Source organism: Dipodomys merriami, unplaced genomic scaffold (genome assembly GCF_024711535.1).
Source record: "Dipodomys merriami isolate MVZ:Mamm:240054 unplaced genomic scaffold, mDipMer1.0.p SCAF_103, whole genome shotgun sequence".
NCBI classification, from domain to species: Eukaryota; Metazoa; Chordata; class Mammalia; order Rodentia; family Heteromyidae; genus Dipodomys; species Dipodomys merriami.
Window position 1 is genome coordinate 1,448,298 of NW_027202305.1, and position 23,654 is coordinate 1,471,951.

At 44.5% G+C, this 23,654-nt stretch overlaps 1 protein-coding gene across 4 annotated transcripts in view; it reads left to right on the top strand.

Annotated features, from left to right (window-relative positions):
- Positions 1–23,654, top strand: part of LOC138809815 (contactin-5) — a 463,911-nt gene that overhangs the window by 197,622 nt on the left and 242,635 nt on the right. For all 4 annotated transcript variants that reach the window (XM_069996830.1, XM_069996838.1, XM_069996810.1 and 1 more), the window contains exon 3: positions 2,301–2,422. In XM_069996830.1, the coding sequence (XP_069852931.1) occupies positions 2,368–2,422 (55 nt within the window). In that variant the 5' untranslated portion in view covers positions 2,301–2,367. The remainder of the gene's footprint in view (positions 1–2,300; positions 2,423–23,654) is intronic.

Sequence of the window (23,654 nt, forward strand, 5' to 3'; positions counted from 1 at the left end):
AGGAAAATAGGATGTAGAGGCCTTAAAAACAGAATGGGTATTAAAAACTGTGTGTGTGTGTGTGTGTGTGTGTGTGTGTGTGTGTGTGTGTGTGTGTGTGTGTACATGTTAAAAGACATTAGTGCTTGAAAATGAACACACACTCTCTCTCTCTTACATACACACACACACACACACCTTAGAGGAGATTTTAATGTAAAATTCATGCTTTGTGCAATCAAATTCAATGTGTCATCTTATATTTGGGAACAGATCGTATGTATTCGGTGCAGAAGGTAGACTGATTGATGTTGGCCTGCGTGGTGTCTTGCGGAGATGCCTGTTCGCAGCTTGTCCTCTGTGCTCCGCTCATTCTCTGTTGCTTCACTCCATGTTAGTTGCCTCACAGGAACCTGTTTAGGAGTTCCCTCATCTATGTCATTGTCACTCTCCTCACACAGCCCCATCATAAACAGGGTCTCTTTCCAGGACTAACGACTGCTTCGAGTGGCGCTGCCATTCGTCTGCTGCCCACGCCTGTCAGCCGTGGCCGTCAAGCCTCTCCCTCGTGGGTCAGGGCACGCACGTGCTGAGGGCTGTGTGGCTCTTTGTTGTGCGTGCAGGCCCTCTGCTGTACATCCCCGTGCAGGTGGCTTTCCCCGGGTGTCCCGTGCACTGCTGGGAGGGCTGCATGGTTGTGCTTGTTTGATGGGAAAAGCTAAGGACCACCGAGGGTCGGGACGTTGGCCACAGTGAGTGGAAGGATCTCTTGGGACAGAATAAGAAGCTCACTGACTCAGGTTCAGCCAAAATAGTATGGCCTTCTCAGAGCTGGTCCCCGAGCACTGTCTGTCCCTGAGCTGGTCCGGATGTCTGTCCCTCCTAGAGCTTGTCCGGGCGCTCTATGCAGGATGATGAAGGGGCAGAGTTATCTTCTCAGAGGCCGTCCAAGAGCTCTGTCTGTGACAGAGGTCCTACTTCACAAGTGCGCTTCTATTGAATCCTAGTAATTGTTCCAGAATTTCCAATTTTCCTTAATTCCCATCTGCGGTGTGCTGACCTTTCTCCTTTTTCTCTTACTGGTTAAAAAAATAGAGCATCTATGATAAAAACATTTTAAGTGTAAAAATTAAGTAGGTCACTTTATACTTCAAATTTACTTGTTTCTGATATTTACTCAGTAATAAGTAGTAGGAAGTTTATTTTGGGATGGGAGGTGTTTATAAATTATTCATCCATTATTATCTCTTAATGCTCTTCTCTATTAATGATAATTACAAAATTAAAATATACTACCACGGCTTTGATTTTACAATATAAATAAATTCTGTAGTTTGATGCAGGTAAGAGAATTAGAAAGTGAAATCTTCGTTTGGTGTGGAAATAATAAATTGTAAGCTAGTCAGGGAAAATTGTTTTCTATTCCTTTAAAGTGTTTGTTAAGACATAACTTAGATAAGTCCACAAAGAAAGATTATAGCAAAAAACTTTCTATAAAAATCATCAACACACTATATAATTATTTCTCAGCTAGATTGCTTTTAGCCAAGGATGTTAGAGCAAACGCCTGAGAACTGTGCTTACTTAGACAGGGAAGGAAGCTCACTGCATGCCTGCCAAATGCTTGCAGGAAGGGTCGTGTGAGCGTTTGCATTCCTTTCATAGCAGTTCTGTCTTTCAGGTAAAGAAAAGAAACAAGATATTAATGTACTATTGTGTTTATTGTTATAAAAATGGTATTGGACAACAATATTAAATATTCATGAAAATCCTTATTTCCCTTGGTTCCAGCTAGCAGAAGATGCTGAGAGCTATAAGTCACCAAGGGGGTGGTCGCTAACACAGTGCAAATAATCACATGAGTTATAAACAAAGGCAGTTGACATTAAAAATTAAACAAGGAAAATTCCCAGTGGAGACTTGGATGAGTCACCACACGGCATGTAACTGCTCGTTAATTGTGCATACTCCAGAGCCTATCTGCTGCCTCTGTTCTATTTTCCTACACCCATCATTTGTCTAACAGAATAAATACAGCTATTATACACTCCCTATGAGAAAAAAATCCCATTAGAACTTGACGTTTTTACTGTCTGTAAAAAATATGTCATGTAAGTAAATGTGACAGAAAGTTCTACTTTCTTAAGTTTTTGTACCACTCGTTAACTGAACTGTAATACCAATTATTTAACCGTATCTTTTCATGGGCTTTGCACAAAACCCCCAACTTATCTTGTTATGAGGTGATTCATGCATTGGTTTGCTTTTTTTTTTTTTTGCCTATTTTCCCCATTTTACAAAATGATTATTGGTCTCCACAGGACATCCTTCAATGGAGAAACGCCCACGCTGAGAGCCCCCGGGGACACACGCAGCTCCGGTCACGAGATGGCCTCCTCCTGGAAACTGATTCTCTTCCTGCCAGTCACCTGGTGTCTCTCAGGTAAAGTTCCCACAAGTCACCAGATTCTCTAAGTATCACCTAACACAAGTACCTCAAGATCTTCACTACGAAATCTTGGTAGAAATGTATACTGTTAACAAAAAGACCAGGTTTCCCTCAGCTGTTACTAAAGCAAGCATCTACCTCACTGACTTCATTTAGAATCTAAAACCACTGTGAACCTTCAGAAGGTTTAGAAAGCATCTCTGTCTCTTTGTATCCATCTACCTATCTATCTAGATAAAATTTGTAACAAGTAATTAAGACAGTATCTCATTCCGATGCTACGTTTTACCACATAGAAACCACCACGCTGCCGTTATTGCGCACCTATGTGTGCGAATGTGCACATGGTTTAAGACAGTGTGTATGACGCGTGACAAAAAGGCATCTGTGAGGGACGCTCCTCCCGCTGGTTGGCTTGCCGCAGTGGCTTCCACTTGTCTGTTTAGATCAGGTTCAGTGTTTCAAATCCAGATCCAAAGGAGACCTTTTATTCTGCAAAAGTTCTTCATGTTCTTCTGGAGAAGCAAAACTGTAATAAAAAAAAAAAAAAGATTCAGTTATGTTTGTTTATTTGTTTTGACTTAAGATTATGTTGAGGTTTGTCATTATTTAAATGTCATGTGCAAAGTAATTACAGCTTAATTAGACATAACTCCATGCCTATATTGTAAGTAAATTTCAGTTGCTTTTCTGAAGAGCTAGACACTGATAGCTCAGGCCACCAGCTGTTCAGGGGCTGAGATCTCAGTATAGCAGTTCGATTCCAGCCCAGGCAGAAAATCTATGAGACTCTTACCTCCAATTAACTAGAACAAATCCAGAAATAGAGCTGTGGCTCAAGTGGTAAAGTGTTAGCCTTGAGCAAAAAGCTCAGGCCCTGAGTTCAAGTCCCAGGAATGGCACAAACAAACCAAAAGATTCTCTTGATAGTTTTAGATTAAATGGTTTCTTTTATTTCTAAATGTATTTTAACTATACTACTCACAGCTTTTTAGCACAGTAAGTATTTACTTCTAGATATATGTAGTGGTTCAGTGTTTTATACAAATAGCGCATACAGATAAATACACAGCATTTATTTTCATATATGTACAAAATTCATATCATATACATGTATGAAAATGTATATGATATGGAGTATGCAGCAATATAAATATATAAAGTATGTTTTTACCTGTGGCCACAAATACCCTTATCATGTATACCAGACTGTATTACTATGTAATAAAAATATTTAATTGACTATTCTAAATATCTTTGTTTTAAAGAACTAAACACATTATCTTCACTAATGATCTCCTATATTATTAGTAAAATATACATACATATAAACACATACACACATATATACATGTAGATCCACATATATAAGAAAAACTAAAGATTGTCCAAAAACATTGAGCAGAATTATTTGAACTATAATCACGTGACAGTTTCTCTTTAGTCTTGCTGGATTGTTTCCTTTTGACGAGGAGTCTCCAGTGTATCAAGCATGATAATTGTGTATGATGGGTGGTTCTTCTATACATTACAAAGTGATATTCAGCATTAATAATACTCTAATCATCACTGCACTATAATCCCCAGCAAGCAGATTTTGTTCCGAAGCCTTCTCTGAAATCTGCACCAATTTTTCTATGTGCGTGGATAAATTCACTGTTAGTCCTAAGGTTCATGTGTTGAGGCATGTCTGAACATGAATGAACGCATCTGAATGTGTTTGAAAGCAATAAAAAAGCTCTTGTTGCAATACCATCACTTAAGTAATTGCACAGCAACAAAATCAATAATGATTCATTTATCATGACTATTATAAATTGACACGTTGTTTATAGAAAAATCAAGTTTAATTAGAGACAGGAAAAGTGGGATAATACTCTATCATTTTGATAGACATATCTGTGACTACTTGAAGATGTATATAAGTTCAAAGATACCAAAGTTAAATGAAAATTGTGATTCATCAGTATCTTGGTTGTAAACAAAAGGGAGTCTCCAGATGATTTATTCTGCCTTACAGTCTTTCCTTCCTGTGCAGTGCAACCAACTTCTCTCCTGATCTATTCATCTTCTATCTTTTCAGTGTCCTTCCCTGTTTGACTCATAAACTACCTGATAGAGATGGAGGTAGACTTGGGAGATGAGATAAATAAAACAGACATTTTAGGCTTGGGTTTTAGAAAAGACAACACCATGATTTTTTTCTGTCTCTAGTATGAGCCATACAATGCTTTATGTCAGTTTAGTGGCCTGCCATAAACTATCCATTTAGCCTCTCTCTGTTAACTGAGAAGACTTAGAAACTAGAAAAGAATCAAGATCTTGGTTTTAATATCAATTTCTACTTAAACCATGGTTTGGAGAAATGACTGATTGTAAGACTGAAGCAGGAAGTAGAGCAATCACAGCGGACTACACAGTAGATCCAAGAAGGAAGGACACACTCGGGGAAGGGAGCAGTGTTGAAAGTGTCAGGCCCAGTGGGCCAGCAACCACTGTGTTAGTCCCAGTAGTGGAAATACAGTCGACTCCATGGCATGCTGGGGTACAGAGTCATGAAATAGGGCCTCTGAAATAAGTCATGTACCAGTAGTGTTTAGGATGCTAGAATAGGGTAGGAAGTAGCTTAAAATAGCTTGTTAGCACACTCTCATTTGGTAGGAAAGTTTTGTAAACATACTTTTTGTATTTCTAGAACCTGCATATTTTTTCAGTATCTAGAAACTACTCTGTATGTTGATCAGAACATGCCGATTACTGAGAGTAGTAGTTTAAAAGTTTTGGGGGATTATTTATCTCTCTTCTATAGTTGAAAAAATGCTTAACTCAGCTCATAAACCATAGAGTTACAAATAAGTGGTTCTGTGGTCCAACTCCTCTCGGGCAAGCAAGCACAATCTCATCTGCTGTCACCGGGGTGCGGCGGAGGCCCGGCCTGCCCCACCATGGTGGCAGAGGGCGCAGGGAGGGACTCAGCCCCCAGGGCACCTCTTCTTGACACAGCAGACAGTGAGCATCCTTCCCGCCCTGCTCAGAGGAGCTGCCCCACTGTGTCCTAGGCACCTGTATCCTAGGCCGGCGCCCTGTGCACTTCCTCTCAGCATTGCTGTCAGGTTTATGGTATAAGCTGTGTTGCTTTAAACTAATAACAACAGAAGAAGTGTGTGCGTGCTCTCCTCTACCTATTCTCCTCCACGGGGATGAATCCATTTGTGGAGATGGTGACACTGTCTCTCTGTTGGGCGGAAGATGGACCGTGGGACAGAGTGTGCCTGTCACTGATAAGCTCACAAAGGCTCTTCTTTGGGGAGGCAAGGCAGTAAATCACAAGAAACTCTGTTACTGTTATTTAGTGCTGCCTAAGAACGTACAAAGGAAATGGAAACAAGAGTGTGACAGTACACAGGGGCCTGTGCAAGAGGAATGGAGGATGGGTCCGGCTGGACCGCTAACTTCCGTCCTGCGCTTGGCACCCACTCCTCTGGCAGCGTGAACGTTCACAGAGACTGTGGCATCCGGGCGGCTCTTATCAGAGAGCTCTTGCGGAATCAAACATGCAATTAATTAGAAAACAATTTGATTTCTCATTGTTAGTAGGGTGGAAATGAAGGCGGAGTCACCTGCAGTGAGTGAGTTTTGCTAGTTTGATCTTCAAGGCAAAGGACACACTGAAAGGTGTCAATAATTGTCAGCAACTCCTGAGGTGTTATAAAATTAAACCATCAACCAGAAGCCATTCAGGATCCTAGAGCGATGACTGTAAATATGCCACAGAGTATTAGAGATTAAATGGAGAGTTAATTTGTTAGATCAGCTCAATATTATTTCTTTTATATTGAAAATAGTTATTGAGAAAAATTTTACTTGAGTTTTGGCTAAGGGTTAATGTGTGTACAACAAAGTGTTTTATAATCTAGAAAATGTTGTGAAGGTTATCTCCAGTCTCTTAGCTGGATTAAAGTGCGATAACATCATTATCATTAGGCAATAATATAAATCAATTTTCTATGTTTTAGAATAGTAGAGTTCATATTGTATTGTATTCATAAAACCTGTGAATAATGTTTACAAGTACAATTTGTGTGTGTGTGTGTGTGTGTGTGTGTGTGTGTGTGTGTGTGTGTGTGTGTGTGTGCATATGCTACTTCTGTGGTTTGAGCTCAGGTCCTGGGCACTGTCCTAGAGTTTTGCTCAAGGCTGCTAGTCTACCACTTGAACCACAACTCCACGGCTAGTATATTAATGATTAACTTCAGATAAAAGTATGCCAAAGGCTGGCTTTGACCATGATCTTCACATCTCAGCCTCCTTAGTAGCTAGGATTACAAGTGTGAGCCACTGGTGTCTAGCTACCAGTACAATTTTTAATAGAACTTAGTTTTAGCCAGGCAACCCTAGGGTAAGGGTATCTGCTAAAGGTAAAGACATGCGCCTTGCTTCACACAAGCATGTGGGAAACTGTTCCTGTATAGTCAGTTGAGGATTTGATATTAAGAAACCTGTTTCTTTAATTCACATCATTGGTTTAAATATGTTTACTCTGCATATTAAATAAAGAGAAAATTACACTCATTTAGCACTTGAAGCATACTGAAAAAATTGAGATACAGAAAAAATTCAGATAAATCCTTGCTCTTCTTAATCTAAACAAATTCTCTAGAGTTGGAAGACCTAAATGCCACAGGTGTAGAATAAACTTTGCAAAACCATGAGCACTAAAGTCAACTAAGTGGACACAAAGACCTCTGTTAGGCAGCATCTGGATGCACAGTCCTCTGGGAGTCAGCATCTGGACGCACAGCCCTCTGGGAGTCAGCATCTGGATGCCACAGTCCTCTGGGAGTCCGCATCTGGACACACAGACATCTGGGAGTCAGCGTCTGGACGCACAGTCCTCTGGGAATCAGCATCTGGACACACAGCCCTCTGGGAGTCAGCATCTGGACACACAGACATCTGGGAGTCAGCATCTGGATGCACAGTCCTCTGGGAGTCAGCATCTGGACGCACAGTCCTCTGGGAGTCAGCATCTGGACACACAGACACCTGGGAGTCAGCATCTGGACACACATACCTCTGGGAGTCAGCATCTGGACGCACAGACCTCTGGGAGTCAGCATCTGGACTCACAGTCCTCTGGGAGTCAGCATCTGGACACACATACCTCTGGGAGTCAGCATCTGGACGCACAGTCCTCTGGGAGTCAGCATCTGGACACACAGACACCTGGGAGTCAGCATCTGGACACACATACCTCTGGGAGTCAGCATCTGGACGCACAGACCTCTGGGAGTCAGCATCTGGACTCACAGTCCTCTGGGAGTCAGCATCTGGACACACATACCTCTGGGAGTCAGCATCTGGACGCACAGTCCTCTGGGAGTCAGCATCTGTATGCACAGTCCTCTGGGAGCCAGCATCTGGACACACAGACATCTGGGAGTCAGCATCTGGACACACATACCTCTAAGAGTCAGCGTCTGGACGCACAGTCCTCTGGGAGTCAGCGTCTGGACGCACAGTCCTCTGGGAGTCAGCATCTGGACGCACAGTCCTCTGGGAGTCAGCATCTGGACGCACAGTCCTCTGGGAGTCAGCATCTGGATGCACAGTCCTCTGGGAGTCAGCATCTGGACGCACAGTCCTCTGGGAGTCAGCATCTGGATGCATAGTTCTCTGGGAGTCAGAGTCTGGATGCACAGTCCTCTGGGAGTCAGCATCTGGACATACAGTCCTCTGGGAGTCAGAGTCTGGATGCATAGTCCTCTGGGAGTCAGCATCTGGACGCACAGTCCTCTGGGAGTCAGAGTCTGGACGCACAGTCCTCTGGGAGTCAGCATCTGGATGCACAGTCCTCTGGGAGTCAGCATCTGGACTCACAGTCCTCTGGGAGTCAGCATCTGGATGCCACAGTCCTCTGGGAGTCAGCATCTGGATGCCACAGTCCTCTGGGAGTCAGCATCTGGATGCATAGTTCTCTGGGAGTCAGCATCTGGACACACATACTCTGGGAGTCAGCATCTGGACGCACAGTCCTCTGGGAGTCAGAGTCTGGATGCACAGTCCTCTAGGAGTCAGCATCTGGACGCACAGTCCTCTGGGAGTCAGCATCTGGATGCACAGTTCTCTGGGAGTCAGCATCTGGATGCACAGTCCTCTGGGAGTCAGCATCTGGACGCACAGAGCTGTGGGAGTCAGCATCTGGACGCACAGAGCTGTGGGAGTCAGCATCTGGACAATGTGCATAGAAAACTAAATAATACTTTGATTGTCATCTACCCAAGGTAATCTGAACAAACTTATCAAGAGAAGAGAAGGGGAAATGAGCAACAATGAACAGATTTTTTTTAATCACTTTATTTTCCCTGTCAGAGGTCTTCTAGAAACAGGACAAGCCTGATCTATAGGACAGAAAACGAGCAGGAATGAGACATAGTCAGGCCAACAGATTCTGTACCCATGGATTCAGTCAACTCTGTGTAAAAAATGTCTAAAACATTGTATTTATGGCACATATATGTATAGACATTCTCTTGTCATCATCATCCCTGAGAATACTGTATTTGCATTTTAAATAGTAGCCTTGAGTTGCCTTAAAGCGTACAGGAAGAAGAGTGTGCTAGGTTGAGCCAGGTCTGTGTCACTGTATATGAAAGATGTGAGCATTGCACTGGTATCTAGCAGAATCCTGGAACTCACCCTGTGGACCACAGGATGAATCTATTCGAAAGATTAATCTTGTATTGGGACTGAACTCAAAGCCTTGAGATTCCTTGTGCCACTATCTGAGTCATTCTACTGGCCTAGCCTTTCATGATTTATTTTAGGGATGGATTCTCAGTAGACTTTTCTGCCACACCTGGCTTGGAGACAAGATCCTCTAGTTCTCATCCCCAGAGCAGCTAGGATGAAAGGCATGAGCCACTAGCACATGGCTCTAAAGCTTAATGTTGATTGTCAAATCAAACTTTATTCTGAGAGTCTGGACAACCAAAAACCCATGCAAGTGTCAGCCAAGGTGGGGAAGGGACTTAACCAGTACTTAACCAGTACTTAAACAGTAGTTGTTTTTGTCACAAATGTATACACACACATATCTTATTCTTCTCAATATATAAGCCCCTGACAGTCTTTAATTGGTGTTACTTTTAAGTAAAAGGGGGTAGCAGGCCCCTGAGTCAATACAGACACCCCACTCTGGATAAAGTAGGGGACACACAGTACCTGCGGTCTTCGCTTGGTTTATAGGGTAGTGTCCGCTGGTTGCTGTTTACATGGCCGTCGCGGGTTGCTGGAACGCAGTAGGAATCCATCTCCTTGCACTCTGATTCTGGCCAGCACAAGGTCCAGGAGGGTGGGGGGCAGGGAGGGCGGGGGCGGGGCCCTGGGCCGTCTCATTCGCTCCCACACCTTGGCGGGGCACTCGGCTCTCAGGGCTCCTCTGCCTGGGCATGCGGTCCAGTTGCGGGTACTCTGCCCTCATGACTTTATCACCTTCTCAAAACCCATTTACCATCGCCTTAGAGATTGAAACTCCAACCTGCATTCAGAGGGGCACAGACATTTATACCACAGCGCAGACCACTGGGCAGCACGATCAGATCCTGATCCACAGAAAGCTCCGCACCTGTGTGCTGAGGAGCTGGCTCTGCACCTGTGCACTGAGGGGCTGGCTCTGCACCTGTGCACTGAGGGGCTGGCTCTGCACCTGTGCACTGAGGGGCTGGCTCTGCACCTGTGTGCTGAGGGGCTGGCTCTGCACCTGTGCACTGAGGAGCTGGCTCTGCACCTGTGTGCTGAGGGGCTCGCTCTGCACCTGTGCATTGAGGGGCCGGCTCTGCACCTGTGCACTGAGGGGCTGGCTCTGCACCTGTGCATTGAGGGGCCGGCTCTGCACCTGTGCACTGAGGGGCTGGCTCTGCACCTGTGTGCTGAGGGGCTGGCTCTGCACCTGTGCACTGAGGGGCTGGCTCTGCACCTGTGCACTGAGGGGCTGGCTCCACACCTGTGTGCTGAGGGGCTCGCTCTGTACCTGTGCACTGAGGGGCTGGCTCTGCACCTGTGTGCTGAGGGGCTCGCTCTGCACCTGTGCACTGAGGGGCTGGCTCCACACCTGTGCACTGAGGGGCTGCCTCTGCACCTGTGCATTGAGGGGCCGGCTCTGCACCTGTGCACTGAGGGGCTGGCTCTGCACCTGTGCACTGAGGGGCCGGCTCTGCACCTGTGCACTGAGGGGCTGGCTCTGCACCTGTGCACTGAGGGGCTGGCTCTGCACCTGTGCACTGAGGAGCTGGCTCTGCACCTGTGCACTGAGGAGCTGGCTCTGCACCTGTGCACTGAGGGGCCGGCTCTGCACCTGTGCACTGAGGGGCTGGCTCTGCACCTGTGTGCTGAGGAGCTGGCTCTGCACCTGTGTGCTGAGGAGCTGGCTCTGCACCTGTGCACTGAGGGGCTGGCTCTGCACCTGTGCACTGAGGGGCCGGCTCTGCACCTGTGCACTGAGGGGCCGGCTCTGCACCTGTGCACTGAGGGGCCGGCTCTGCACCTGTGCACTGAGGGGCTGGCTCTGCACCTGTGCACTGAGGGGCTGGCTCCACACCTGTGTGCTGAGGGGCTGGCTCTGCACCTGTGCATTGAGGGGCTGACTCTGCACCTGTGCACTGAGGGGCTGGCTCTGCACCTGTGCACTGAGGAGCTGACTCTGCACCTGTGCACTGAGGGGCTGGCTCTGCACCTGTGCACTGAGGAGCTGGCTCTGCACCTGTGTGCTGAGGAGCTGGCTCTGCACCTGTGCGCTGAGGAGCTGGCTCTGCACCTGTGTGCTGAGGGGCTGGCTCTGCACCTGTGCACTGAGGAGCTGGCTCTGAACCTGTGCGCTGAGGGGCTGGCTCTGCACCTGTGCGCTGAGGGGCTGGCTCTGCACCTGTGCACTGAGGGGCTGGCTCTGCACCTGTGTGCTGGAGCTGGCTCTGCACCTGTGCACTGAGGAGCTGGCTCTGCACCTGTGCACTGAGGGGCTGGCTCCACACCTGTGTGCTGAGGGGCTGGCTCTGCACCTGTGCACTGAGGGGCTGGCTCTGCACCTGTGCACTGAGGAGCTCACTTTACCCCGTTCATGGTTTCACTGGAGGTCTTTCCAGGAGCCTCCCTTATGCAGTCTGTAAGTCATTCGCAGCAGAAGCCTTGTGGAGAGACAAGGGGTAAGAGGATACTGGTACTTCGGGGGTGTGGTGGGAGTGGTTGGCCCCGCCCAGCCCCTGCCCAGCCTTGGGCAGCCATAGCCTCCTGCTCTAAACGGACTCTTCATATGTAGTGAAATAAGCTGAGGCTGTGTTGCTTGTTGATTTACAAATGATTAATCTTAATGTTTGGAGAAAGCATAGAATCCAGAACAAATAGATGCTTTTTGCTAGATTAATGTACAGAAGTGGTGACATTTATGTTGCTACAAGGCTTTTTGCTGTGAATTATGTCAGTACAGTAGTTCACTACAGAATGTCGTGATTTTTCACTTAATTAAAAAACATGAGGAGAAGATTTTTTTCTATAGAGAGAAATTGTAGAAAAATATATTTATGGAATGATAAATAAAATAGAGCAAAATAGGAGGCTTGACAGAGCCTGTGGGAATAGCACGTGATAATCACCATGAACATGTATTCAAATCAAGTTTTGGACAATTCTTCATTTGTTGCTTCTAGAATGTTGAAGGACTGTTGTGCATCCTAGAAGACTTTTTGGTGGGGAGTTAATTTCCAGAGGCTTCCATTGCATTCATTCAGGGAAGTCGAGTGTAAAGCTGCAGCTGGCTGCTGTGGAGGGTGACGTCACAGGCCCTGGGCGAGGGCCACGTTAGTTGACCTAACAGCATGCCAGGCCTCCCCCGTGCACTGCCCACAGGGTCGCTGTGGCTGAGGAGCAGGTGAAGATCATTTCAGTCCAGCCCCATCGGAGGGACTTCATCTTGGCCTGCTCTGCGGACGTGCACTTCTAACTCGGGCTGCAGCTGAGGAAGTGCTTTACCTTCAGGGCTACAGGTAGCCACAGGTTCTCAGGGCCCCAGGCCCTCTGTGAGCAGCAGCACCTTCCACCAGCACTCCCTGCAAGTGCAGAGTGGAACTGGCCTGTGTGTCCTCACAGACAGTTGACTTTTTGTGTATCTGTATGTGTTTTTTAGTGCTTGACCTCAGGGCTTGGGTTCTCTCTATGAACCTTGAACATTTTTTGCTCAAGGCTAACACTTCACCACAGTTCCACTTCTGGCTCTTTTTTTTTTGTGGTAGTTCAGTGGTTTAATGGAGACAAGAGTCTCACAGCCTTTCCTGCCCAGGCTGGCTTTGAACCAAGATCCCCAGATCTATGCCTCCTGACTAGGGTTATGGTGTGAATCACAGGCACCCATTTGATTCTGATAAGGCTCCATCACCATTGTTATTAAAATTATTAAATCACCGACCATTCAAACGAGCAAAAATGTTCTCCATATCAATGAGTTTTCCTCATCTCCGTGACTCAGTGTCTACTTTTAAATGATCTAAATCCCTCTAACAGATTTCCTATAAATAAGCATTAAGCATTATATACACACTAATCCGTGTGTATATACATACACTATAATATGGTATAGATGTATATATTAATGGTGCCCTTTGGAAGTTTCTTTATAGATCATTTAATCCTCAGGTATGAGCTCAAAGTGAAGCACTCCCGTCTCTTCTCATTGAGAAGGGACGGTTGATAATCCAGGCAGCAGAACTCCCCCATCCCCTGAGAAGTGAGCACAGACCAGTGATCATATCCTGGTGGAACTTCAAAGCCTTCACATTATGGAACAATTCATATTTTAATATACATGACAAACACAATTGCATTTTTACTGACAAGTAGTGACACATTTCATTTTCATGTCTGACTCTAACAGAGTAGTTTTATAAATCCTATGAGAGTCAAAACTTACTGTGATGTATTTGCATTTATTAGTGGCCTTTACAAATCAAGTGAAATTGGAGAACTTAAGTACAAGTAAATCATGGTAAGTAGCATTTTAAGAAGTTAAAAGTGTGAATCATTATTTTACTTCCTAAATTCTATCTCTCAAGCACTGCAGACCCATAGTTGATTTTGAAGCAGCAAAAATTATATCCTCACAATGTAAAAGTAAGTCTCAATTGATTGTAGATTTTTTAAGACATCTACATTTTGGAGTCATGAACAAAATTGAATTTTAACAAGTAACTATAGTAACCATGTTTAATAATTATATTAAGATGATTTTTAAATGTCTTCCACTTCGTAGACTGTGTATTGACAATAACTTTCAAAGAGAACAGTTTCAGACAGGATTTTGACATTGATTCACTCATGTAAGAAATGAATTTTGATCTGTTATTGATTTGTGTAATGTGTTACATATCTTATCTGTAATATCTCAGAAAAATAATTGAACATACTCTGAAGATGTCAACTGCTTACTAAGGTTAATTTTTAACTCATTACTTTTGAGTTATTTCCAAATATAGTGTCTTGTGCTAATTGCACAGATGTTATTCTGTGTTTTCATGATAAGCAATACTAACCATAAGTAAAGAATCGTAATTGTATATTAATTATATTTCCCCCAGAATACACCGGCATTCACAGGGAATAACCCAGTCCAGCCATGTCCAGTGTGGGGACGTGGCCTGGTCCCTGGGTGCCATCTCCAGTGCATCAGCCAGACAGCAAAAACGTTATTAAATGCTTGCAATGTATTTAATGGGGAAGTATTTGATTTATCAAGCACATAAGCTTTGTAAACAGCTTAGTATCCACATAAAATTGAATCCTTTCAAAAGATCTCTAAGTCAACAAAACTGATCATTTATATTTAATGCATTATATAAAAAAAACTGTAATGTAGAGAAAGGAAACTTTAAAAGTAGAAAAAAATTAATTGCTCTCATGAGGTTGGCTTTGAACAAGTACAAGAAAAATAGTTTCTCTAGATTTTAAAAGTATTAACAAATTGTTTGCTTTGTGAGCAAAATAAGACTACAACGGTTCACTTACTCATCACATTTTCTGTTGTCTTTGTTTCTGGTTTTCTGGATAGACTTTATTTTCAGCCTTCTAGTCCAGCCTGTTTTCACCTCCTGCTACTAATCTGTTTCCTCTGAGCTTCTCCTGTATCCTAATAATAGAAAGATCTGTGCCTAGTGCTGTTCGCTCAGGCCTGTAATCCCAGCTCTTCAGGAGGCTGAGATCTGAGGATCATGCGTCGAAGCCAGCCTAGACAGGAAGTCCATGAGATTCTTATCTCCAGTTAATCATCAAAAAACTGGATGTGGAACTGTGGCTCAAGTGGTAGAGTGCTAGCTCTGCGTGAAAAAGCTAAGTAAGGGACAGAGCCCAGGCCTTGAGGTAAAGTTCCAGTACCAGCCCCCCCACACACACGCAAAAAGGAAGAACAGAGTCTTAAAATGGCTTCTGAAAGTCACTGCTTAGAAATGTCCTCTCGAATAGGAAAATAATATAAATTCATCTGAAATTTCTACCAAATGTTCTGAAATTTATTCACATAAACTTCTGACAAAGCAAACCTTTCTAGACAGCTGTCCATAAGTCTCCTAATTTGCTTGTACATCCTAAGCTCCAGGCCTCGGGTTCACCTGTCAGTGCTCCTCCAGCTCCCCAGGCCCAGGCTGCTTCTCTTGGGTCCACGCGGGCAATGTGGTTGTTACATCTGATGCCAGCATCACACCTGTGTGGAGGCAGTTTGCACAGTGGTAAAGAGCATGCAGGTGACCTTTTCTACCTTATAGAGTAATGTATATGATTAAAGTACATGTTTATTTTAGGTTTCTACAATAAATGTTTTGAATATTGTATACATATAAGTTTCCAAACCTATCACATGAAGTACAGGTTCAAAGAATACAGTACAGACATAAATCACATGTGCACACATGAAGATACACATCAACCACACACACACACACACACACACACACAGGAGCAACATCACCACCTGCAGCCCCTCCTTTCTCCTCTGACTACGTGATACAAACGTCATCAGGGCAGGAATTGTTTATTTTGGCTTGCAGTTTCCCATGCTTACTTCCCACAGTATTTCTGAGCTCATTGCAAGGTGGAACTCATGGGAGAGAAGCATTATTCACCTCAAGGTAGAGAGGGGAAGGGGAAAAGGGGAGAAGGGAGGGGAGGGGAAGACGGAGAAAAGGAAGGATTGGAGAGGGAGAAAAGAAGAAGCAATCCTCCGTCTCGCTTTCCAGTTTTGTGCGCATTTCTGTGCAGTTCCCTTGCCGCTGGCAGCATGCTTCCGTGTGAGTTTCAGGAGTCGAGTCGTGACTGTGCCTGACTGTCCCCAGGTGGGATGGCAGGCTGAGGAGCTGTTGGCTTCTTGCCAGGGGCTTTGCCCTGGACTCTGTCCTGGTGAAGGAGGGAAGCAGGCTCCTCCTCTCCCCTCTCCCTGCCCCTCCCACACCCACAGCCCGGCCCAGGCACAGCTCTCCTCCCGGAAGCGGCTGCTGTGCGGCACAGGACACAGAAAGCTCACAAGAGTGTTTAGGATTCGGATTCTGTCTTCTTTGGCTTCCTTGGTTTGTGGCTGAAGTCTGGGGGGCTGTGCACTCTTTCCTTCTCGCTTTGGCTTTTTCCTCTCAAGCTTTCGTTTTCTATGAAGAAAGAAAAATCTGTGGGAAATGTGCGGGGTGACAGGTAGCACCCAGGCACTGGGCGCCGCCCCCGCGTCCTGTGTCCCCTCGGTGGGTGCAGCTCGGGCTGTGGTCTTCTCTGGTGAAAGGAGAGATTTGAGTTATGTGCCTGTGTGTGTGATGAGTCCCAGAAGCAGTGGCTTCTGATGGGACATCCGTCAGCGGCTGGCTGCATCCCATGTTTTCTCCTCAGGGCTTTGCATCTAGCTGTGAAATTGCATAGAAGCTGTTTAGAAGCATCTGCCATTATCAACAGATTATATTTCTAAGAATTGAATTTGCCTTTTTTGTTTTTGTTTTTGTCGGTCATGGTGCCTGAACTCTGGGCCTGGGCGCTGTCCCTCAGCTCTTCAGCTCAAGGCTAGCGCTCTACCACTTGAGCCACAGCACCCTTCTGGCTTTTTCCTTTTTGCTTATGTGGTGCTGAGGAATCGAACCCAGGGCCTCATGCATGTAAGGCAAGCGCTCTACCACTGAGCCACCTTCCCAGCCCCCCCACATTTTTTTAAAATTTGCTAGTTCTTGATATTGAACTCAGGGCCTGGGCACTGACTCTGAGCTTCTTTGGCTCAAGGCTAGTGCTCTACCACATGAGCCCCAGCTCCATTTCTGGCTTTGTTTTGTAATTTATTGGAGATAAGAGTTTCATGGAATAAGAGTCTCCCGGAATTTCCTGCCTGAGCTGGTTTTAAGCCATGGTCCTCAGAGTTCACCTCCTGAATAGGTAAGATTATGAGCATGAGCCACTGGTAAACAGCCACGTTTGAAACTTCTGAATGACTACTCAACACTGGCTCAGGCATTTTTGGAACAAAAATGATGATGAAAAAAATCATGCAGAATTTATTCTAGAATGCCAAAGTAATGTTGTAGCAAAGGAACTATGAATATCACTATTAAAAAGTCCAAACAAGCTAAGCAACCGAAATAGTTTATGTCAAGAAAAACAAAATGTCCTTTGCTTCAATTATTCCAAGACCTCATTGTGCTTCCTAGATCTCACATAACCGTCAAAATGTCAGGAAGATAGAAAAATAATCTCTGGTCTTTTTACACTTCAGTAACATCCATGACTTCATCACCCAGACCCTGCATGAGTCCAAACCAGAGATCACAGTTGCCTCGATCATTGACAGTTGAAGGCGATCGATGATCTAGAACCAGACATCTAGAACTGCAGGGTTCTGCAACAGCATCAGATTGGGTCTCGATCCAGCGGGTTTGGACAGTGGGATGTAGGTGCAGCAGTCTGGCCCAAAGAAAGGTTCTGGTGTCAGTGGTTAGGGCAGACATTTAGGACTGATTTGCCTGAAATGGTACCTGTTAGGGAATGGTCCTCTTCACATTTGAGAAAAGAACACAAACAGAAAGAACAAGCAGCAGACACCAAGAACCCCAAAGAAGATGGGTAAGTACACAGCCAGGCACCCACGGCTCTGGTGACTGGCGTGGCCTACGCCGGTCAGTCTACGGGCAGCTTCTCGTTGCTGTGATAGGTGACGGTGGTGTCTGTGTGGGCATGGCTGGAAGTTCAAGAGGGTAGAATAGGAAATTAGGAATTGATTGCTGGGGAAAGGGAGAGGAAATAGGAATCGGCTGGTACTTCTTGTTTCTAGCTGACACAGCAGGAAGGTAGATTTCTCAAGGTCATTCGTTTAAGAACTCGGAGAGTGAGAGAAGATACATATCATCGTGTTTCAGACCCCTTGTCCTGGTCTTGTTTGCACTACCTAGAGGATTACGATGGAAGGCACGGAGGCATGGAAAATAGAAAACAATGTTCTGGCTGCATAGCTTACTAGTTATAGTATTTTATTGTTCCTTTGCATTTTGCAGAAACAAAACTTTAGGGACTGCATTTTCCTTAATTATTCTTAGGGTTCTTGGAGAGACAGAAATAATAATTAGACGTGCCTGCAGACAATACGTGCTAGGCATTCTGTGTAGTAGTGTACATACACATCACCCTATGAGTCCTAGATGGCAGTTTTTACCTTTTGACAAGTGAAGCAAATGAAAGTGAGGTACGTCCTTAATTCTGTAAACAGTAAATGGTAGAAATCAGGAAGTCTTATTCTAACATCTGATTTCCTGCCTTTAAATGTATGAAAAGAATGATACACACACAAGCACACAAGCACTAAACAATAGTAAGCTCCTTCTTTCTGTCCACGTCCACAGTACCGAGACAGCAGGGCTCCCGCTGGTGATTTCTTTAATCTGTCACAGGATGCTCTCACTGGTGCAGTGATACATCAGATTTGAGCCCAGAGCCATCCTGTTCTTTGTAGCTGGCATAATTTCTCATCCAGGTATAGACTCTTCATCCCACACCAAAATTTAGGGCCTCTCTTAATCATAACCAGCAAGATGAGGAAGTATGGAATGCAATTGCTGAATTTATGGAGGAGGGTGAAATTGAATCCTAGAGCATATTTTATTTTCCCAGACAGAACTATGGCTAAATTCAAGGTCTAAAAACAAATTTAAAAGTAGTGTGAGATTTGGCTTAGAAGTAAAAGTATAGTACAAGAACTGGAACCATTCCTTTAAGAAGTAGACCTTCTGATGACCTCTTAACAGGTGAATCAAAGTTTGATTTCTTCAGGGAATTGGAAGCTCCCCTCCCCTTCCCCCCCCCCCACCGGGCTGCACTGACCTGAGCTGGGCCTGGGGGCAGCTGGAGGGGATAAAGGAGTGTGGAGGGGAAACCATCATGGCGCTGCTGAGATCAGGCTCATGATTTCCAGTGAATAGCAGAGGGGCTGAGGAGTTGCCAAGGTGAGTGGGGAAAGCACCACGTCAGAGACTCAATAAGGCGTTTGTCAGGGTAGTGAGGATGGAGCTCCAACATCTGGGGAGAGGCAGGGTGGGAAGGAGGGCAAGGACAGCCCTGAGCCCCAAGTGCAGGCTCACTTCAGCAGGACTGGGCTGCTCATGAGCATAGTCCGGGCTTCCTCCATCTTTGTGCTGAAGATCTGGTGAGTGTTGGGAAGGGAGGCCCTCCCTGGCTCCTTGGGCTTCCCAAGGCTGAAGCACCATGCGGAGCATGGGCATGCTCAGGTGGTCGAGTTGGCACTCTCTGGAGTGTGGCACACAGACTGCAGAACCGCAGCACTGTCGGGAGGAGCACCGGGATCCCGGAGCTCTGCCCCCAGGGGTGGGAGAGCTGGCGTGAGAATGTCCCTGCTAATTTGGAGCCCAGGAGATTGGCAGGTTTTAAAGCCAAGTGGATTCTGGGGAAATGTGGAAGTCAAGTAGCACAGTAGAGCCGAATTTTCACCTTGAGGTTTTAGTCCAGAATGATGGCAGGCATCATCCATCAAAGAAAGACAGAAAATAAAGCAAGAAAAATTCATGAAAGCATAATCCAGCCTAAGGCTAACTTTAGGCCTAGAAAGAGAGAGGAAAAAATGCTAAGGAACAGAAGGAAAATGAACTGAAATTTTAATTTTTATCTAGCATCAAATAATAAAATACTAAGAAAAATATTTTATCACATGAAAGTAATCTTAAACTATTAGATTTGATAATTTAATAACTCCATTTTCATGCAGAAAACATACTTATTAATTTATAGTTTGAAAAGGTATCCACTAAAGTTTGCTTGATAAGTTAAAATGAAATATAAAGGTATTTCCTACAAATATGTTTTGAAATATTTTTATTAGATTGTTAATTTGTGCTTCATAGTATGTGATGTGCAGACCTGCAACATTATTTAAACATCATCAGAGTAACAATATATACTGGATTATGTTTTCTTCATTTTTATAACTATAGAGTAATTGTAAAAATGCTTTATAACCATACAGAACATGAATTACATTTTCATACATTTAATATACAATTGAAATGTTACTTCATTTTGTGTTGTGCAACTTGAGGATCTTGAGGAAGCCATTTTCTCTCCGGTCAAGCGGCACAATGCAACCCCATGCTTACATTCAGAATCTTCTCTCTGTGTGCTTTTTAAATGTCTCAGCACAAATAATCTGTAGCATTGTGTTCCATCACTGAAATTTGCTCTATCCACGTTAGAAGGATTGTCTCTCCTTCCTGCCAGTCAGTCTTTAATGGGGAACCCTGCAGGGCCGAGGGCAGAAAAGGCCTGTTTGGTCTTCCAGTGCAGGCTTCCCTTCTTGCCTTCTGCCTTTCTCCAGGTGGGGTAGGGCAGCCACCACCGCTTCTGGGGTTTGTAAGGGGGTCACTCACATCCTGGCTCTCTCAGGGGAGAGATACTGAGTTAGCTGTGTGTTCATGGTGCCAGGATGGGCCAGCGGATGGCCATAGTGTGAAGGAGTCTGCTCTCCAGGGCCTACCTCCCATTCCCTGGGGCTTGAGGGCTCTTTCCTTGATCTGGGAGCTTAAATGCTAACTGTGAGGACTCTTCCCAGGGGGAAGGGCACCAAGGAACTGAGAAGACTGTCCATTTGCCCAGCCTGCTGCCTTTTTGTTAATGCACCAATGGCTAAAGCATTGGGCGCTCAGTGTTAACACGCAGCATGGCTTCTTAAAAGAGCAAAGTCTTTATTTCCAAGTTTACAATCCTTAGGATTGTAATCCTCAAGAGCCAAGTGATGGACATGTGTGAAGATCCATCATCTTTATTTTCTCATGTACATTTATTACATATTGGTAGAGATGATGATCTGTATATCAGCTAGGTGTATGTATCATGCATATACAAAGATGCAGAAAAAGAAGAATGATATAGTTAAGAAGAAGTACATTGCTAAGGAAGAGTTAATAAGGAAAACAAAAGTTACCGAGACTTCTTGCTATTAAATTGCCATAAATATTTGGAACTACTATTTATATTTGTACTTTTGCACTGCAAATGGGAGGACCTGGCTCATTAAAACATTACCTTGCCCTTGGTTCCTTTGGGCTTTTAGACTTTCTCTAAACGAGCTATTTTTACCAGTAAGTTTTGTTATGTCTTATTAATAGTCTTTTTTACATAAAATCACAAGATTAGAAGTTAACCTCAAGTTCAACCAGTATATCCCACCCCTTTAAGGAGAATAATTTCTAGGAAAAAGTGAGTCCCTTGTTGGCATCATTTTACGGGAGATGCTGTGTGGCTCCTGGTCTGGACTTACGGGCTTCCTTCCTGTTGACAAGCCCATAGTCACTGAGTAGATCTTGAAAAGTTTCCTCCCACTCCACAAATGGCAGCCATAGCAGCCTGCCAGTGCTCAGCAGGTTTCCCAGCGACCCCTGCTCTCCTTCACTCCAGCCCTGGCCTTCCACCACACTGGACTGCCTCCCTCTGTTCACTACTCACCTTTGCAATCTTCCTTGTTTTCCTGTCCTATCTCCCACCGGCTCTCCTTTGAACTCCCCCATATGCAGGTTAGATTCCTTCAGGGACCAGCACGCCATCCCCTGTCTCAGGGTCTTTGTGTCCCGTTCCCACTGGACTGTGAGCTGCCCGGGGCACACAGAACTCACAGTCACTGCTAGCACTAGTGGGTTACTCTACCGAGTCATTACAACACCATGAAGAACATGCTGCTAAATCCCCACAGATGGAGAAACTGGTGTTTACGTAAATTAAATTCAAGTTGACATAGAAAGTGGTTATGGGACTGGTGGACTTTCGAGCTTAGAGTATGATTCATTATTGTTAGATACGTGTCTTACCTGTCATATCTAACATCTGTGGCATTAGTGGTTAGGAAATATAAAGAGGAGAGGAAAAGTAGGGGATGCACAAAGCAATGTATTCACTCTGTATCCTGAGATCTTGTAGATGTATGCGTATGGAATAAATAAAATGTGTAATAGAATGAAGTAATCACAAAAACACCCAGTGATGTAAAAACTCATACACGATTCCATAGATGGCAGTTATGTGCCAGGCTTTCCAAGAGGCCGGTATGCTGAAGATTAGAGCAATTGGTGACCAATACATAAAATCATCTTTGTGATATCATTGCCCTCATCTGTCTAACTGGAACAATAGAGAGCATTTATCAGTGAGTGTGGAATTGTGTGGCTTGATTCTGTAGCCTGTCTTTCTTGAAGGAAGCAGACATGTTGACTACATTTTCTCTGTAGCTCTTGAGAGCCAGAGTACTTGGAGAGTGTTGGCCTGCTCTGGGGAATGCCGCTGACCGGTTTTCTAACAGGATGGTGGATCCTCAGCCCCTTTACCTGAATTCTCCAGAGCTGACACACTGGCGCACATGCCCTCCCCCAGGCAGGCGCCTACATAGTGACTCTTTTGAAGAACGTTTTGTTTTACTTTCTTCCAAGGCAGACAGGGATGAGTCTTACCTCTGTTGCTTAGTTCTTAGGTCTGTGGAAACTTGGCTACATTCACATGACTCTTTCATTGGCCTGTGGATTCAGCAAATTAAGTTAATGACTGTGATTTGCAACAGCAGGAGACTACCCCACCCCCCAAATATTTTTATCATATTTTCAAACCAGTTAAAATACAATTCACCACATCCTGCTGTCTTAAATGTAAAGGACTTTGCAGTCAATTTGGTTTAATGAAATTAAAGCCACAGAGTATAACTTGAGAGAAGAAGGCCTTCGGTGCTTGGCTGAATTCATAATAGAAACAAAGTTCTGGGCTAAATAGATCATGAGAAAGATGGTTTACGAAAACACTAAAAATAAGATTTATTCTGTATTAATCAACGAAGTAGAGAATTCTAATTATCCTATCCGGGGAAGATTTAGAGATTGCATTTCTAGCTGATGTGTTTTTTTTTGGAGGGGGGGTACTTTAAATGCCTCCTGCACATTTAATTGAGCTGTAGAATAGTATCAATCACTTCCAGTGAAAAGATGGTTCAAGAATAGATGCTGACCCAGCTTCTCCGGGCTTTGTTTTTAGTGGAGTGCTAATTAACAAAGAGATGGAAATCTAAATTTCATTGTGTGCTGAGATTTGGAAACAGGTGGTGCAGCATTGATTATTCCATGAAAAGGCCAGCTTCCCAGAAAGGTTATTCGCATGACTCTTGCTAACCTGTTAATTGATTTTCCTCCATGGCATTCTGTTTCACCTTTTTATTGTAGGACTAAGAAAACTAAATACCAAGTGGACCCACAGGTATAAAATCCAGTCCCTTCATTCAGAACTTTGATTGGCTGCCCAAATAAGATTACGGTCCAACCTAGTCCTGCAGCACTAGCTCCTATTACTCTCATCCAGTAAGAATTAACCATCATTGTGAAACTCCAGTCTTCACAGAGATTGAAATTGCCTTCCATTGAGGTTCAGTTCAGAGTGTACCTTCTCCTTCAGGAAGCCATAACAATTTCCCCCAAACTAGTGGCTGATCTTCTGAGGTACTGTGCCACTTGAAATTACTTTCTTCAGTATTCGTTTCACTGCGGTGGATAAAACCCCATTCAAAATAGTCTACACAACAAAGGATACAGTAGGGATGCTCACGGCCAGTCAGTGAGATGTTCTAGTTGTGGCCCTGGTAAACTCCAGCCTCAGCGCATGCTCATGTTCTTCTCATGCCTTTGACTCTGCATTTCCT